The sequence below is a fragment of the Chelonoidis abingdonii genome, chromosome 13 (assembly GCF_003597395.2).
Source record: "Chelonoidis abingdonii isolate Lonesome George chromosome 13, CheloAbing_2.0, whole genome shotgun sequence".
Classification (NCBI taxonomy): domain Eukaryota; kingdom Metazoa; phylum Chordata; order Testudines; family Testudinidae; genus Chelonoidis; species Chelonoidis abingdonii.
The window spans coordinates 13,910,780-13,930,053 of NC_133781.1; the positions used below are offsets into that span (position 1 = coordinate 13,910,780).

Consider the following 19,274-nt stretch of genomic DNA (forward strand, 5'->3'; position numbering starts at 1 on the left):
GAAAGAGCAGCTGCATGATATAACTAGCTTATATATATTTTTTCATTCTTCAATTTGTTATCCCAAAGAAAATCCAACAGGTTTTAAAAAGAAAAGCTATATATAAAAAGAAAGAAAAGAAAAATATTGCTTTTTAGCCTCCGAGAATAAAAAGAAAGGAAAGCAATTAGAGATGGTGGATTCTTATAGCTCTGTTCCAGGTTTAAGACAAAGGGAGGAAAAAAATCCAAACTCCCTGAAATATATTTAGAGGTAAATCTGATGAAATTTAGGCTAGGAAGAGCAGGGACAGTGGACAATCAATAAACCATAGTGAAAGAAGCAGCAGAACGATAATGTCACTCTGGTTTAGATAGGAACCTGTGCCACGGTGCTGTTTCATACCCTGTGTCTAAGGTGCTGTGTTATGTTCTTCTTTGCAGTGATGTAAGGCGGAGAATTCAGCAAACAATAGCTCAGGCATTTGGTATCAGCTCCTCTTCCATGTATCTGACCAAGCCAACCTTCTTCTCAAGAATAAACAGCACAGAGGCCAAGACAACGCATGATGAGTACTGGCATCCGCACATTGACAAGGTAAGTGGCAGGGTCAGAGAGGCAGAATGTGTTTCCTTTGGGATTAAATCACTTTGGAGACTCAGTACCCAAGTGTACCAGACCATAATAACAATTGTAGTTGGGAGATGTTTATAGGCTGGTGATTTAAAAGTCGGTTCAGTTAAAGGAAATGGATGAAGAATACGCCAGCTTGCCTTTGTCATGCTGGGAGGGCAGGACAGTATTACTCCTTTTTTCAAAAGTGTAGTTTTCCTTTGAAATCTTTGGTATTTTCTGCTAGAATTTTTCAACCATGAGATACTCTGTAAATACAGTGAAAGCTTTGTTATCCGGCATGTTGTAGAAATGGGGGGTGCTGGTTAACTAAGAGTTATCTTACCAATGGAATACCAATTTTCAAAGAATTAGAATACAATAAAATGAATAAAGTATAAAATAGTGTGCAGGTACTCACCAATCCAGAAGGAGTATTGTACTGCAGAGTGGTTCGTTTTTCAAGCACTTAGGTGTATACAGGTAAAGCTTCTGAACAGTAACTTTTCTATACAGTACGTTCTTATGACACTACATATCACTGTGAGCAGCACATGGTGTACACCAGGATCACTAAAAATACACTTAACACTAAAACTATACTGAACATAATTTAATTGTTCTTTGATGATTCAGAAGACATATCAGGATCTTTCAGTGCCTCAGGCTCATCATTATCAACATCAGTTATTATTGTAGATGTCGAAGGTGTAGGAGATTTGGCTGAATCTGTAATGACCCTATAACACACCCCAGAAGCTGCTTTTTGAATAAATCCCTGATATCAGCTTGCTTACTTGTATTCTGCCTCTTTTGCATAAAAGTAGCATGCAGAATGTGCAGTTGCATAGTGTCCTGTGCAGTATACTAGTCCCGGTTATTAGATTTGAAGATTTGTATTGGGAGATATCAGAAGTGCCAGTTAATAGAGCTTACTGGCTGACAAAGTGCTGGATAACACAACTTTTACTGTATCAACACCAGTTGAAAGGAGGGATATCTGTCCTCTCTGTGTGTGTGTATATATACACATTTTAAAATAACATAAACACAAAGGCAGTGTTTTGTCTCAAAAAATACCTTGCCATATAATACTGATTGTAATGTGAGCTTTGTTCCTCTAATCCTAGCAGATCAAAAGGTTTGGGGTCTTGGTGTCAGATAAAAGATGATGCAACTTTTAATTGTGACACATACTTAATAGCATCTGCCATGATGTTCCCATATCCCAATCCTGTGCCTATAAATATTAATGTATATTCAGGATACCCTTGTGGTGGGACACTTCACTCATACTTAGTAGCAGTAATCTCATTATATGTGATATATCTGTTAGAGTTTAATATCCTTTGCTTTTGGCTAATTATGGTGGGTAGACTGAGGTTGCTTTAGTTAGTAGATCTCTGTGTATATTACACTTTTCCTTCTCTTTTGGTGATTTATAACTTTGTGATATGCAGGTGAATAAAAACATTCTGTAATGTATAATGCTTGACAGTCTAAAATTTTGTAAGGAGAAAAGTATATCTGTATAAATACATGTGGTACTCCTGTCTCCCTTTGTATTTCTGATTGTGTTTATTACTATTCAGGCATCAAGAGAAAACAGTCATATGTTCTTTGAACAAAATGCAGTCAGGGATTCTAATGACTGAGCAGTCCTATCAAACATGTTTCTGGTTTGCACATTATGAAAAAGAAAAATGTCTGATTGTTTTGTTCTGAAAAGGGGCTACCCCATCTAAGATACTCAATAACACTCCTGAATGTTAAACAAAACAGAAAAGTTTGTCATCTGCTCATTGTTGAGATCTGTTTTTTAAAATTAGGGGTGGATTTTGACAAGTGCTTTAATAAATGGACTGATTAATCACTTACCCACCTCCCAAGTAGTGTTTTAACTATAACCTTGTAGCACTCATGCACATAAACTGGAAACGAAAAAACTTCTTTGAGCCAAAAATAGCTTTATTTTGAGGGTATGAGAGGAGCAGAGAGATGGTGTTTCATCTATCCATGGTCTGTCTTGGAAAGCCCAATATGAGGGTGTTGAGTGGCAAAGAGAATTCTTTCTGCTTCTGACATCCACAAAGCTCCAGGTAAGAGTTTTGATGCAAGCAGTTTTTTCTGTGTCAGTTAGTGTACTTGTGCTATGGGATATGTTCTATGATGGGAAACGTTGGTGCTGTGCAGGAACCAGAATTTTCATCCCACCGAATATTTTTCATTTCTGAAAAATTTTCATTCTGGATCCGAATGAAAAGTCAGATATGTAACATGTTCTGTGGGATGGACATTTTTAAAACAATCTGTTTCAGAAGAACTGAAAAGGGATTTTTTGAAAATTTCTGGTCCAGCCTCTCCAGCTAAGTGTCAGCTTGCCAAGCAAACTGCTGGGGAGTCCCAGTTCTGGGAGAGCTCACTAGATGGGCTGCTGAAGACCCTGGAGCCCAGGGACTCCTGACACCCTGGCAGCTTGTGAAAGAGCCCTGGGCAGTCTGGGCTGGCAGGAAACCAGGCAGGGTTGGTTAGCTGGCCTGGCTGCCTGGTCTCTTTTGAAAGTTTAATGGAATCAACGCATTCCTGTGGAACATTTCAGTTTTGTCAAAGTAGCATTTTCCTGATGGAAAACTCTTTTTCAGAAAACTTTCAGACGTCTCTTGTAATCACTGTTTCAGGTCCTAGGATGGAAAATGATTTTGGCACCCCTTGTGCAGACTGGCTGAGCAAAAGCTTCTCCTTGTCCTCAGCTGTTGATTTGACACCCCAAGAAGTTGGTTGAAGGCCAGCCCTGGTTTCCGAGGTGTGATGAACACTCAGTGTCTTAAAGCACTTATCAATATGCACAGATAATTTAAATACTTAGGCATCAGTGCAGTGGCACTGGAACAGTTTTTGGAGTTAGGGTGCTGAGCTGCACCTCTTACCCCTGTCTGCATGGTGGGGGATGCGGACACGGGTAAGGCATTGGAGGCTGAGGCCACAGCTAGGAGTGGGTGCAGAGCCTGGGGTGTGGGGCTGGCAGCCAGCACCCTGGTCCAAGTAGCTAGGATTCTGGGGCTGGCGGCCGGGCGGGACCCTGGGACCAGCAGCGGAGCCCCCGGGCACAGGTCCGGTGGCTGAGCGCGACCCGGGGCTGGGAGCTGAGTTGGACCCGGGGCCGGCAGCGCAGCCCCCAGGCAGCAGCAGGGCTGGTGGCAGGGACCCAGGACAGCAGGGGTGCGGGGCTGGTGGCCAGGATGCTGGGTGCAAAATGTGGAGGTGCTGTAGCAACCTCTGCACTCCTATTTCCCACGCCTATGCATCAGTGATGTGCAAGGTTTATTTTATTGCATGTTCTATGGAGGAGATGTGACTTTTTCATGATCTGATTTTGGTAATTACGGAAGGTTTATTGAGTGATTTTGTAAACATAGCAGGGGTCTTTTATCTCTGAGATCATAGCTTATGACCTTTTGTGAAGTTCTCAGTGGATTGAACTGAGTCAGTCTTGGTTTTGAGTTTAGTTACATGCATTGCATCCAAGGGAATCTATGTAAATAAGCAGAACTCAAAGTACTGGTGAGAGAGCCAGATAGCTAAATAAATTGGAAGTTCAGCAGAGATTTAAAGACTGGAATTGCTCCAGAATCATGGCCCACCTATGCCAAGAAGAACCAGATCTAAGATATACAGCCATCCAAAAGCTTATCAGTGCCTCACTTTCAGTAGGTAAAAGTTATTAATAGGCTGGCTTCTAAGGGCATGACTTGAACATCCTTGATTAGAAGTCACACAAAGAAATATTTCTTACCAGGAAAAATACTTGATATTAAAAGGACCAAGTTGCATGGAATAATAATTAATAAATACTTAGCTCTTATGTTTTGTCCATGTTTCTGACAGCATCAGTCAAAGCTGTGATAGTCACCTTTGAGTTGCTGAACTTCTACTATTTCCCCACGTTTATTCCCCCCACTGTTCCTCACAGCTTCTTGTCAACTGCTGCAAATGGACCATTTTGATTACCACAACAAAAAGTTTCTCTCTCTCCTGCTGGTAATAGCTCACCTTAACTGATCACTCTCGTTAGAGTGTGTATGGTAACACCCATTGTTTCATATTCTCTGTGTGTGTATATATATATCTTCCTATTGTATTTTCCACTGCATGCATCCAATGAAGTGGGCTGTAGCCCACGAAAGCTTATGCTCAAATAAATTTGTTAGTCTCTAAGGTGCCACAAGTACCTCCTGTTCTTTCTATGAACTGATGCTCTCTCATTAACAAAGTGCTCATTCTCCTGTGCTGAACTTCAGAAGATGTTGTGACAGGCTGACAATGCTTGAGGCAGCCTCAGTTTAAATTAGGACAGTAATGCAAGATCAAATGTAGAGCCATTGATAAAGCAATGATAATCCACACCAGCTTTTTGAATATTTGTTGGTTAAAGGGGTACTGTAAATACAGAGTAACATAGATGGGGAGGATTTATGCAGTGCAGGTTATCCAAACTGATCCTAATAAGGACTGTATCTAGAATGAAAATAGTGCTAAAGTGGCTTCTGGCAGTTCCATCACATGCTCCAGTCTGTTACAGGGGGCACCATCATAGCAAAGATTCCAGTTCCATGAAATGCAATGACATCTTATGTTTTCACTCTGACTCTCCTTGTTAGTCTATTCTCAATAGAACTGTTGCATCTTCACCATTCCACAGCAGCTTTAGGTTACTACAAATCTATAATAAACAGAAGAAAAAAGTGTCTGTGTAATGCCAGAAAGAAGGAGAATTACTCAAAAATGGTAACTAGTTTGAGGACTGCACCATGCGTTTTGTCAGTTTTTGAAGATGTAACTGGAGGTGGTTTGAATGAGAAAATACATCCCGTATTTATGCTGCTGCTCTGCACAGTGAAACTTTGTCAACAAAGAATTTGACAAGCTGTGTAATAAGTGAACGTGTAATAGGAATACACTACCCCAGGGCAATGTTTTATTTGGAGATACTATATCTATTTAACAATGACTTTTGCTTAAAACTAATGAAGATAATTTGAGCTGCTACAGTCTATTAATGTCTCGGCCAATTCACCAATTTTTGGAGACTATTTTTTAGGCTGTTTTTCAGAACAGAGGTCAGCTAGAGTTCACATCCTCTGCATCTCATCTTTCTCTCTGCCTCCAGGTTTATGGCCCTGTTTACAATCTAAATGACCTAAAAAAGCCTCTGCATTTTTTCTGAGCCTGGATTATGTCAAGTGAAACTGATCATGTTCACACTTTTTCTTAACTAAGTTGTGGCGGAGAAATACTGTTGAGTTTTCCCCACCTTGTAAAATAAACGCCATTCTTTTTAGGTCATCTTCTCTTAGGCAGTTTTTCTTCAGTCCACCCAACGGCTGGAGAACCCCAGCAACTCCCAATTCAAGTGTTGCATTGGAAGGCAAACCTCTATCATGACTAATACTTTTACAATACAAATATAATTCCACAGCCAATGAACTTGCAAAGTACCAACAGGAAGGGTTTCATAGAACTTGGTAGGAGTACTTGGAATGGGAGAATAGTAATATGAGCAATTATTTCGTTCAAATGATTATGGGTGAAGTTTACATTTCTTATTGGAGCTGGTGATTTCCATTTGTTTCCTGGCTGTATGCTCGTCACCAGCAAGAACACATTACCCAGGTGTATCTCACTTGAATAATCACAATGTCATGGGGGGGGGGGGCGGGTTGGTTGCGGCCTGCGTGCTACGAGGGCACTATGGGTGGGTGTTCGCCCTCGTCGGACTACCTGGTATCTCTCACCGCTTGTGTTTCGCTAATTAGACCTTAGATGCTGGTTCTTGTGGACCTGTGTATAGATAGATCATAGTCGTGCTTACATTACTGGGTGGGTTGTTCAGTGCGGTCTTATATGTGTGGGTTTCTAAGGGTGGTGTTGGAGGCACCTCGTGAAGGTTAACATGGCTCATTAACGATCTAGAGGGGTTGGGGCAAACTTTCTGAGGCCGAGGCGCCACATTGGTTGGATGTGTAGAAGATCTTCTGCACAGTGTGCAGGACATGAATGTAGCGGGTGGGTAGTCAGGGGGCGGGGGATTGCTCAGGGTACCGGGCAATTGGAGGTCGTGCCGGTGGACAGGGCTGTTGCAGGACTGCTGGGTAAGGGGCGCTAAGGCGTGCGGATTCAAGGGGTGTGGACAGAGGGACATGGGCATCGCAGGAGTATTATATGGAATGAGGGGTTTGGGGAGCAGGCCGGAGGGTGTGTTCGTGCATCGAGGTGGCGTGCGATGTGGTTTGTGTACGCCTATGTGGCAGGCTCGGTGAGAGAGGGGTGCAGAGTGTGGGGGAGGGGGCTCAGGTGTGAGTGCGTATGCAATGGACTGCACGCGTCGCATGTTCGAGGTTGTGTGGTTATTGGGGTGTGGGGCGGAGTTGTACAGCTGAGCGAGGGGTAGGCGCTGGGGTGTAAGCAGAGAGTTGGGTGCGGTGGATAAGGGCACGCGGTTGGTGCTAGTGGGATCCGGTCGAGTCAGGGCGGCTTATGCTGAAGTAGGGCCTCAGGTGTTGGGCAAGCGGAGCGATGTGCCATTGTGGGTCTGTAGGCGTCGTAGACTGCGTTCCTGTCCTGTATCGCCACACTCTTCACGCGTCTCAGCTCACGACCCGGGATCAGTTGACCTCATACTGGGGCAAGTGGCCGTGTATGCCGGAGTTCCTGCTGGCCGTCGGGGGGAGGGGGGCGGGGGCTCAGGGCAGGGGGTTGGGGTGTAAGCAGGAAGTTGGGGTGCGGGGTGAAGGAGGGGTTTGGGGTGTGGGATCCGGCCCAGCACCGCTTACCTGGAGTGGCTCCAGGGTGGCAGCGGCATGCACTGGGGTCAGGGCAGACTCCCTTCCTGCCTACCCCTCCCCCAGCCCGACCCTGTGCCACTCTGGGAAGTGGCCGGCACCATGTCCCTGCGGCCCTTGGGAGAGGAGGAGCAGAGGGATCCACCTGCTGCCCTTGCTTGTGGGTACCTCCTCCGAAGCTCCCATTGGCTGTGGTTCCCTGTTCCTGGCCAATGGGAGCTGTGGGGAGGTACCCACAGGCAAAGGCAGCGTGCAGAGTCCTCTGCCCCCCCTTCCTCCAGGGGTCGCAGGGATGTGGTGCCGGCTGCTTCTGGGAGCAGCGCGGGGCGCACGGCGCCACAGAGTTGGCAATCCTGCGGATCAGATCCAAAGCCCTGAGGGGCTGGATCCGGCCCATGGGCTGTAATTTGCCCACCCCTGGGCTAGATGGTCAGACTAGATGATCTGGTGGTCCCTTCTGGCCTTGAACTCTATGATTGTGTCACAGACATCATCCTAGGAGCCAGAGCAGGCCAAATAAGATTGAAGAGTATAGCTGCAATTCCAAGAGTATTTTAATCAAAGTGACAACAGGCTGGGAGAGAACATTTAAAAACTAAAGGAAATTCAACTGTGATATCCATAACAAGGAGCCCCCTGCCAACAAGACTTAGGAGCAAAGACTGTGAGGCCTTTGGTTGATACACTCTGAGGACCACACAGTGCTATCTAGAATCCATGTGCTGAGGCCAGTACCGTATCTTCTGAATTCTAAAATAAGGCTTAAGTGGTACATCAGTGATGCACAGTCTTTGTGCTGGGATTTCACTTTAGTGAGGTTCCTCCCTGGAAAGGAATTCCATGGCTTTGGTAGGCACGATTTGCATTAAGACTCTTCTTCTGTTCCATAGGCTGGGCCAGAAAAGAGTGTCTTGTGTGAATAGCATGTTGGAATACCATCTGGGAATTCTATCATGAAATGATCCAAAATTCAGTGAAAACTAACTTTAAAAATATACACAACAGACAATGCTGGCAATGCTTATCCCTGTCCTCACTAGTAATCGCACGAGAACCCTCTCTGAGTGCTGTCATTACAATCGGGGGAACTTTCAAGGTAGAAATGGGGAATGGGGATTTGTGTGTGTGTGGAAGGAAAACGATGAGCTCGTTATTTTAACTCATTTGAATGAGCGACATGTGGAGGAAAGAGCTGTAACTGTAGTAGTTATTGTTTGTTCATTTTTTGTCTATTTTCATACATTAGGGTGTATTTTTGAATTCTGTAGCTACTAACTATTATTGTCATGTGTTTGCATTATTTGAGCACTGTATTTGTTCCTTCTCTCCTGCATTCTTTACTGTTTTCCACATTTGTTTTGCATCAGCAAATTAATAATATGGTCATTTAATCTGGGCAGCAGATGTGTCTATTGAGGCCACACCTAAAATTTGCAAGTTATCCTGTCATATGGAAACTAATTTATTTTCAGCAGAAGAATTTTTCTTTATGAAAGTTATCAAAGGCTTCTCTGTATTAGTATCCTGACAATGCACATGCAGAGCAGCCAGCAGGTTGCATTTTTACTGTTCCCATCCAGGTGTCCTTGTGCACACCTCATTCATCATCTTGCAGGTGAACTATGGGCTGTCAAGGGAGCGGATCTGCTATGCAACTGGTTGAATGGCTTTTGTTTTTCTACTAACAGCAACAAAAGTGTAACTTAGTTTTTAAATGCATCATGTAAAATTTATACACTGATTCTTGTCATGGTAAATAATTTGGTAACATGATTGTGATACTAATGAAGATATGATTGTGTCCATTTGGGATGACTGAAACAATATGTCAGTCACAAAATACCCTGTTCATGATTATTCATTTTATTGAAGCATTCAAGCTCAGAAAGTCACCCAGAGTCCGTAAGATATGAAAATGTGACCTATATTGAAGTAAAAGTTGCTTTCTAAAAGATGTATTGATTCTATGCTTAGACCACACTATAGAAATTATGAGGGGAGCTGGTAGCAACCACTATATTTAGGTTGTCAGACATTTCAATTGTAAAAGATAGCTGCAACTGTTTCTTTGGACTTGTCTCCACTTACTGGAGGATTGACATGTGGTGATCGATCCACCAGGGGTCGATTTAGCGGGTCTAGGGAAGACCGCTAAATCGGCTGCCGATTGCTCTCTCATTGACACCCCTACACACCCATCCATACTGGGAACTACTGGAGCAGCAGTGTGGGTGAGTATATAGGGGACTTGGAGGGGTTCTCCTCACCCACTCAGGACCCAGTACATAGCTCTAGTGGATCATGCCCTCTTCATGTATTGCTCTCAGAAAACTGGGCCAGAGCTCTCCCAGGGTGGGAAGAAATGAGATGGTGGAGAGAGACAAACTGGACTCCATGTAACCACTCTGTTGATTCAGCGTGTGACACCAGTAGCCAAGCCCTTCCATTCTAGGGCAGCGCATGGAGCAGGAGCTCTCTCAACTCCTGAGTGTGGGGAGGAGACAGACAGACACCTTCCAGGTGCAGCATCTAGCCCCAGCGGTCTATCTTCCTTCTGGGACAACAGCCTTGTCCTGCCATCAGTCTGCACCTTAAATGGTAGCTGTCTGTACTGCAGTGCTGAAGGTTCAGGGTTCAAACACTGCTGCTGATGCATGATGTAGGGATTGTTTCAGTTGCACACAAAGAATTGTGGCAAAATTTTCAAAAACACTTAAGCCCCATCCTCAGAATTGACTTAAGTATATAGAAACCTAAGACCAATTGAACTTTCAATGAGATTTAAACTCTGAAGTGTCTAAGTCACTTTTGAAAAGGTTTAGTTGCTTTGGAAAATTTTTACCATTGATTTAAAAAATAGCCCCCAAAACCTAGAAAATTCCATGCAAAAACCTTATATGTTAAATTAATGTTTAGGTTGCAAAATTAAGCACTTTAAGGCTGGGGCATGTGAATTTTACAATTGTCCATGAAGTTCTGTCCCCTTGTGTGTATGCATCTCAGTACAGCCTTTTATTATGTAATCACATTATTTTTTTCCCAAAGAACCCTACCTCTCTTATTTCACAGGACTGATGCAAAAGGGACAGAAACTAGTTATCTGAATCTGAAATACTTCCCATGCCATCAAAAGTCACTTAAGTCTCAAACAAGGCTCCACCATCCCTGTCTATCCTGGGCCACTCTTTGCATGCCCTTACTGATGTTAAGTCTCATAAGTTTTCTATCTCTGAGTAATGTTTGATGGAGGGATTCTTTTGTTGAGCACCTTTTACATGATCCTCCAGCTGCTCAGTGACACCCCTAGCATGGCAGATGCTCTGTCTTCTTTCTTAACATGTGACCCAGATATTTTCATTACCTTTTCCAGATAACTCTGGAGATGAGGAGTTGAATGCTGATGTATTTCACCGTTTGTTAAAAGAGATATTAAACTGACTGAATTTATATCTTCCTCAGGCATTTGTTTTTAGAATCATAGAATAGTAGGACTGGAAGGGACCTCAAGAGGTCAGTAGTCCAGTCCCCTGTACTCATGGCACTTAGTCATCTGTCTGTACTTTTGGTGGATTTCCAGCTTTCAAATCCAATTGTTTAAATGGAAACAGCATGTGAGATGAAGTTTTGTAGTTTGGTCTTTAATGTGTAGATTTTTGATGACCAAATCTTGTTTACACTGGTGAATGCAGCTGCTGCCTTGCTATTTCATGACATTATTTCCTTTTGGAAACCCCCCATTTGATTGCAGGTTGCTGCCAACATATGTGGATTAACTCACCTCTTGTATTCCTTTGCTTTCTAATGTAAGACTTGAATAGGGAGTTGCTGGGGATCTCACAGATTTGTTATTTCATAACTAATTATTGAGAGCCTTTTTTGCATAGCTGGACAGTCTCTTGGTCTTTGCTTGCATGCTGGTTGAGCTGTCACCTAGAGTTATGTTGTCAGCAAAATCTAAATCTTCTTAAATTGTGCAATGCCTGTGTTGTATGTCTACGCTTTTTCTCATAAGGGCTTGTCTGCATTACACCAACACAGCTATGCTGACATAACTCTGTACTGTGGACACAGCCTACGCAGACAGGTGTTTTTCCATCGGTGTGGGAACCTCACCTCCCTGAGCAACAGTACCTATGCAAAAGAAGCATTCTTCCATCAGCACAGCTACATCTCCACTGGGGGTTGGGTTGGGTTGGCATAGGTTAGTCAAGAGTTTGGTTTTTTCACTCTTCTGACTGATGGAGTTTTGTCAACCTAACTTCTGAGTGTAGACTAAGCCATAATGAAGTCAATGGCAATGCCCAACTGTAGAGGTGAAAAAATGCATCCTTGTTTGATGCCAGTGTTTGTTAAACCATTAACTGAAGTCTGTGTTACTTTAATTGTACAAGCTGCACCTTGATATAAAGCCTTGATGATGTTATCTAGTTTTGTTGGCATACCATAACACTTCAAGGTATGTCAGAATAAATTGGGCTGGAGACTGTCAAATGTTTTTTTCAAATCTGTGAAGTTTCTGAGAAGTGGGTTTTGTTACTCCATACCCTACCTGACTATTCTTAGGGTGAAAATCTGGTCAACTTGTGATCTACTGGATCAAAATCCAGCCTGCTTTTCAGGTAGCTCAACTGCTTCCTTTATTCTGCATAAGATGATACTGCAGAAGGCTTTGCCTATTGCTGAAAGAAGTGTAACACCTTACCGGTTGTTAGAGTTGTTTTGATTATCTTTCTTTGGTATTTTGACAATAATGCCATTTTTCCATTGTCTTAAAGGCTTTTCCTGGTCCCATGTGTTATTGAAAAGTTTGGTGATTTTATTGATGATCTCATCAGCACAAACTTCCAGAATTTCCCTGTTCTTCGCCTGCAGCTTTCCCAGGTTTTCACTTTTTTTAGTGCATCTTTTACAATATGAAATATTGTGCTATCTATTTCTGTGTGTTTAATTTCTTTGTCAGAGTCAACAATTTATTTTGGGTTTGGTCATTTTAACATCTCCTGAAAGTGTTCTGTCCATCTCTCATTTTCTTTTCTTTTTTTTTTCTTCTATTGGTAAGGTCTTTCCTTAGTTACCCTTAACAGGCCCTCTGACTGGTGTAAATTTGCCAGTTAGAACGCTGTTGAATTGATAAAGTGTCTTACAATCACCTCTTTCAGCAGCTGCCTCAACTTCTTTGACAGTGTTATCCATATATTTCCTCTTGTCTCTTCTCATGCTGCTTTTCACTGCTGTGTCTTTTGGGTTAAACAGATTTTTTGCTGCCGCTTTTTCTAGAGGTGTTTTTGAAGAGTGAATGTCTGCTTTGGCTTGTCCCTTTCTTTTACATGGTTCCACATATCCTCACTTATCCAGACCTTAGGTTTGCCTGTCTGGAAACCAACTACAGTTATTGCAGCATCTGTGATACTGTCATGCAGAAAGGATCATGACATGTCAATGTTGACTTCTTGTAGTGGATCTCAGTCCTATAGAATCTATACTCTGTTCTTCAGTTCAGTTTGAAATTGCTGCTGTAATGTCTTCTCTGTTTGCCTTTTGCTAACTTTCTTGCCTCTTTTTGGGGTTTTATTTTTCTTAAGTTTAATCTTCATTCTTGCTACACACAAATTTTGGTCACTTCCAACATTGTCTTCTCTGTATGCTCTGATGCCTTGGAGAGTTGCTCTAAATTTCCTTCCATTACATAGACAATCTGTCTGGTTCCTGGTGACTCCATCTGTAACATTCCAAGTTACTTGTGTGTATCTATGTGGAAATACAGTAACTCCTCACTTAACGTTGTCCCGGTTAACTCTGTTCCGTTGTTAGGTTGCTGATCAGTTAGAGAACATGCTCATTTAAAGTTGCACAGAACTCCCTTATAATGTTGTTTGGCAGTCGCCTGCTTTGCCCACTGCTTGCGGAAAGAGCAGCCTGTTGGAGCTAGCTGGTGGGGGCTTGGAACCAGGGTGGCCAGGCAGCCCCCTCATCAACTCCCCTAAGTTCCTGTGTGGGAGCCGCCCAGCAGGCTATCAGTTGCCAGGCAGTTCAGCTGTCCCTCCCGCCACTGCTTTGTGCTGCTCCTGCCCTCTACCATGGAGCTGCTCCCAGGAGTCTCCTGCTTGCTGTTTGGGGGTGGGCGGGGGGGAGGGATGCTAATGTCAAGGTGTTTCCCTGCTCCTGTATGCTGCTGCCTCCCCCCCGCTCTTGTACTTCATCTCCACAGAGTGAGGTTGCGGGGACATGACAGGGCTCAGAACAAAGGGAACTTGCTGGCAGTAGCTACTGTCTCAATGTGCTGATCTGCTTAAAAAGGCAGTGTACTTAGAGTGGAGTCAGCGTACTTAAAGGGGCAGTGCACCTCACTCACATTGTCACTCAGACACACAATGTGTGTGTGTGTCTCCTCTCTCCATTCGTGCTGCTTTATAGAGCGTGAGGCTACATTAACAATAATGTGTTAACCCTTGAGGGCTCAGCCAAGTGCTAGTTCATCATTTGTCAGTAAGGCATTCCCTGGGAAATATCCTACCTTCTTCCACCCTCTGATTCCATCACCTCAACCAAGCTTCACAATCATCATTGCTGTGTACAGTATTAAATTGTTTGTTTAAAACATATACTGTGTATATGTGTGTGTGTGTATGTATGTGTATTTATGTGTGTGTGTATAGTCTTTTGTCTGGCAAAAAAAATTTCCCTGGAACCTAACCCCTCTATATAAATTAATTCTGATGGGGAAATTGGATTCACTTAACATTGTTTCGCTTAAAGTAGCATTTTTCAGGAACATAATTACAATGTTAAGCGAGGAGTCACTGTAACGTTCCACCCATTATGAGCCCTGACACCAGCCACAGTCCTAGAAATCATTTGCTGTTCTGATTTTGGGAACCACAGTATGCTTGCCCATTGCTTTCACCATTCTGTTGTTGTCAGTCCCAATCTTGTAATCAGTCTCCCATTATTAAGCAGGTGTTAAGCTTGGGAATATTGTCAATCAGTCTGTAGGCAACTGCAGAAGTGATCTTATTATAGCTGTCTGTTGGTGTGTAACATTGTATAAATATCAGTTTCATGTATTGTTTTGAAACCTAGCTCGAAGCAATCAATGATTCATTGGCTTCCAATCTATTATCGATTTTTATGCTTTGGACGTATTAATCAGTGCTGTTCCCTCTGAGTGGTAATCATTTTACCTCCCTGAATATATTACTATTTAATTTTTGAGTTGTTTTTTTATCAGCTCCTGGCCATTGACATTTCTTCTTCCAAGGTTTTTGAGATTTGTCAACAAGATGAAATTCAATAAATGCAAGTTTAAAAGTACTTTTCTTAGGAAAGAAAAATCAAAAGCACAACTATAAAATGGGGAATAACTGGCTAAGGAGTAGTACTGCTGAAAAGGATCGGGAGTTACAGTGGATCACAAATCAAACATGAGCCAACAATATAGCCAGTTATGAAAAAGGCTAATGTTCTGGGTGTATTAACAGGAGTGCCATATGTAAGGGGCATGGAGGGGGAAGAGTTGGGGTGGGGATTTCGGGGAAGGGGTTGGAATGGGGGCAGGGAAGGGGTGGGAAGAGGTGGGGCAGGGGTGGGGCTCCATGGAAGGGGTGGAGTAAGGGTGAGGGAGGCAGGAAGGAGGTGTCAGTAATGCGGCCCTCGGGCCAATTTTACTAGTCCTCATGTGGCCCTCATGGTCATTTGAGTTTGAGACCCCTGGTCTAGCTGGAAGTAGCCAGACCATAAGATGCCCAAATAAGAGAAGTTTGCTTTCCAGGAATTGATTGTCCTTCTACTGGTCTGTGGCAGGATGCAGATTCATGTTTTGTTGGGCTTGTTTTTGTTTTTGTTTTTTGTTTCAAATAACCTCCACCAAACACCCACACTCAATGTCCTTCAAAGACTGTTTCTTGCTTACTCATTGGTGGCTCATTTATATATTACTCTGTTGGTCTCAGGATAAGGCTTAATCTACACTAGAGAATTAAGTCAACGTAAACTGCCTTATGTTGACCTCACTGTGTCGGTGTCTACACTAGAATGCTGCTTCGTCCAAGTAAGTGGCCTTCTACACCAACATCATAACTTCACCTTCATGAAAGGCATAACACTTACATTGGTGTAGTTAGGGTGATGCAGTGTCCTTGTACACACTCTGTTACTTACTTTGGATGTTGGCTTTTATTCTTGTCAGTTTCACGGCTGCCTCTGGCTCAGAGCAGCAGGGCGGGGTTCACAGGTGGAGCCAGGAAAGTGTCAAGAATGTCAGTTTCACTGCTGGTAGGCTTTGTGCTGTGAATTTGAGCCCCTGCTGGGCTCACAGCTTGGGCTGTCACCCTGAGGTGGGTGTGGGACTCCAGCTGTGAGCCCTGTGCAGCTGTAAGTGCCCCACAATGCCTCACTTAAGTCAGTGCAAGCATTCTTGGTGAGGACATGCATCACTCGCAGAAGCAGGGTAATGTGGACACCATCAGCTGATAGAACAGGATTTGAAACTCAGTGTCAAGATCCAGGACCTGGGGGAACATAGTCATAGCAAAGTTACTGTTGTAGCATTTGGATCCCCTCTTCCATTTAAGGTGTCTAATAAATAATTCCTTCCTGTCCCCATCTTTTATGATGTCCCAATTCTCCAAACCCTTATGTACATGAGTTGTCCCATTAAGTACAATAGATATGGGGCCACTTGTAAGCCTAAGGTTACTTGGGCGTGTGTTTGGGATCGTGGCCTTAGAGAGGAGCAGTAGTTTACATATATTCCTTAATTATCAGGATCTGTTTAAACAGAATGAAATTAATTAATTATGGTTATTTTGCCAATGCATCAGTTAAAATTCACAGCTGTGCAGGTGCATTCCAAGAAAAAGGTTAATAAGCCGTAACATATAGTTCAGGGAAGGCTAGATGTGATAGACAATTTTTGTAGGTTGGAAGATATGCCACTGATTTATTTTCTTCAGTCCAATCTGCTTGAAGTGTGTTTTTAAATCTCTCTCTTCTATCTCCTGTGGGGAGCACACGATTGGAAAATTTCACTGTGCATTTACAGTCTATAATTGGAAAAGCAGGGAGAAACATATAGGCTGTAGAACTAGATATCAAGAGTTTCTGTATAGTGAAGAGCAATAGCATTTCCTAGTGTCATTCCGAAAAAGGGCTTTTTTGAGTGCTAGAAAATTAAGTAAAGATCAATGAAAGCTTAGCATGCTAGTCACCCTGTCAGTTTCCATGGGATACTTAGGAGAGCTTTAAGATTTCTGATGCATTCCCCTTGCAGAGGAACAAATTATCCTATTTAATTACTTACTAGGTACTGATTGTTTTAACAAGATTTCAGAAATCGGCCTTTTTTGAGAGAGAGGGAGGTGAACAGTATTGTCAACCCCAAATGTTCAAAAATCATGAGATTATATAAAAATAATAGATTTTTATTTGCCTTCTGCTTTTTGAGCCTCTAGGATTCAGTGGGATTACATTTTGAAGCTTTCTTCACAGCCACGAGGGCTAGAAACTTACTTTTTCTTTAAGAAATGAAGGCTGAATGCATCACATATTCACTTGATTCCAGGAGCTGGGACTTTAAGGAAAGCAATAATTATGAGGAAACTCCTGACAGAATCATGAGCATTGATAACACTGGGGGTAACCCATCCTGTTGCACCAATGAATATGACAGAATAACTTCCAAAATATTCCCAAAATTTTGGATCACCAAAGATCATCTCAACTTGATATTTTAAAGAAAATTTGGAGGCAGAGAGTCTTTGTTTCATGTAACACCCGTGTTATATTGACATGCAAATTATTCTCTTTCCCCATTAACTATCTGTCAGTAAGGACATTTGGAGGGCGCAGCTGGTACAAATATAAAAATATGGGCACGCTCCTATATCTCACCTATACATTCCTATAGGCTATTGCTTGTTTTTTTTTCCATGTATTTAATATTTAAACTGCATTTAAGTGAAATTAACACCCTCCAGCCACCCACACTTCTATAGTGAATTTTAAACAGTTCAGCATCCTGTCCTGTTAATTAAAATAACACAGAAACATTGTAGACAAACTGTGATGCTGCTCTCTTGTAGCATGTACTAATAAGGAATCATAGCTCCCTCTTGCATTTGGAAAGATCTTCGGGCATTTGGCAGAGGATACAAAAATCTGCCTGGGGAATCTTATGAAAAGTTATGGGATATCAGCTATTCGTATTTTGTAAGGGCAGTTAAAACTGCAGTAGGTCAGAGCACTCTAGGGATTGAACTTTCAGTGTGCAACAGCGGCATTCACATGGACAGCTAGTGCATGGCACACTAGTGTCAGGTAGATTTACACACCAGCCTGCTGCATAATAAATAACTGTGTAGACATGGCATAAGACTAATCCTCTTCCCTGATAACTACATTATTTATCTTTTTTGTGCTCCTGAAACTACAGTGATCACTACTTAAAAAGTCAGCATTTGCCAACAGTTACCATACAGTGGTATTTTTTGAGACCACAATTCAACCTTTTCCTAGAATAGGAAATAAACTGTGATACCTCGGTCTAAAAAAAGTAAAAAAGAGTGTCTTGGGTCTTTGATATATTTTCCTGCAAAAAAACCTAAAATAGATTCCATTTTTTGAAAATAGAGAGAGTCCATTGAACTTCTCATTGTTGAGCACGGGCTGCATTCAGACTGAGGGCATGTTACTGTCCCTTCCTTGTGAATCTTACATTCACTAATAGATAACCCAGACATACCATTCACTGGAACCAAATGACCAGAACATGGGTTTAGTAAGCTGTAAAAATGTGAGATTCTTGTAGATGTGCAGAAGCTTTGGGGAAATGGCTAGCCCACCTATGAGTGGCAGCTCTTGGGCCTATTCCTGTAAAGTACTGAGCACCCGCAGCTCCTGCTAAGTTGCTGCCTACCTTTGTGCATTCTCAAATCAAGTGCCTATTGTAGCATAAAAAGTGACAGTGCAAATCTTTCCAAAAGGGAATTGAAAATATGGGTTACAGTGTGGTGCTTCCCATTAAATACCTGGATTTCATCCTGCGCCATCTGCTAGGTTTTAAGTGACAGCACTGTATGGAACACAATGTGCTGGCTTAGATAAAATATTTGATGCAAAGCAGGCCTCACTTACACATATTTCATGGTCCTCCAGATCTCCACTCTTTCAATTTCAAATTGAAATAAATATAAAACCAGAATCAAATGTATATATGTATACTACTGCTTTTAATGTCTTTCCTGTTATACAGACAAAACTGAGGAAGACTTTAGCAGAATATTAACATTTATAATGCCTCTTGGAGGACTGCAGACATAAAATAGAGGAGAAAAATAACTGTCCCATGGCAGAGGTATCCATTGACAGAAGTAATCTAAATATTTGTAAACAATTTGTGCCCCAGATCTCTCTGATCCCAGTGTATTACTGGTTAGCAATGCTTATTTTGAGATTAGATTATACTATTCCTCATTGCCAATTACTGTGATATTTGGATTTCTCTTGAATCCTCAACTTCTGGAGTCATGAGAATCTCAGTGTTTATATAAAAAAAAAAAAAGAGGGTAACATTTTAGTTTCTGGTTGCAGAGAAAATGTCAGGAACACAGGTGCCTCTGAGCTGGGTTGCAAGGCAAAAAAGTTAACTCAGCTGGGCCCAATAAACCCTAACTAAGTGACTGTACTCCCTGAATGGTCAGAAGAACCAACAGATCACCATTTAAGCTATGTAGCAACAGCAGCACACTGGCTGCTCAATGCGCTCCACGGCTGCAGCTGGGCGAGACCTGCTTTTTGCCTGGCCCTTGCTCCACCCATTGCCTGCTCCACTCCAGCCTTAGTTCCTGC

At 42.5% G+C, this 19,274-nt stretch overlaps 1 protein-coding gene across 4 annotated transcripts in view; it reads left to right on the plus strand.

Moving 5' to 3' along the window:
• OGFOD3 (2-oxoglutarate and iron dependent oxygenase domain containing 3) overlaps positions 1-19,274 on the plus strand; it is a 94,263-nt gene that overhangs the window by 42,034 nt on the left and 32,955 nt on the right. For all 4 annotated transcript variants that reach the window (XM_032792772.2, XM_032792766.2, XM_032792771.2 and 1 more), the window contains one exon: positions 423-576. In XM_032792772.2, coding sequence (XP_032648663.1) covers positions 423-576 — 154 coding nt within the window. The remainder of the gene's footprint in view (positions 1-422; positions 577-19,274) is intronic.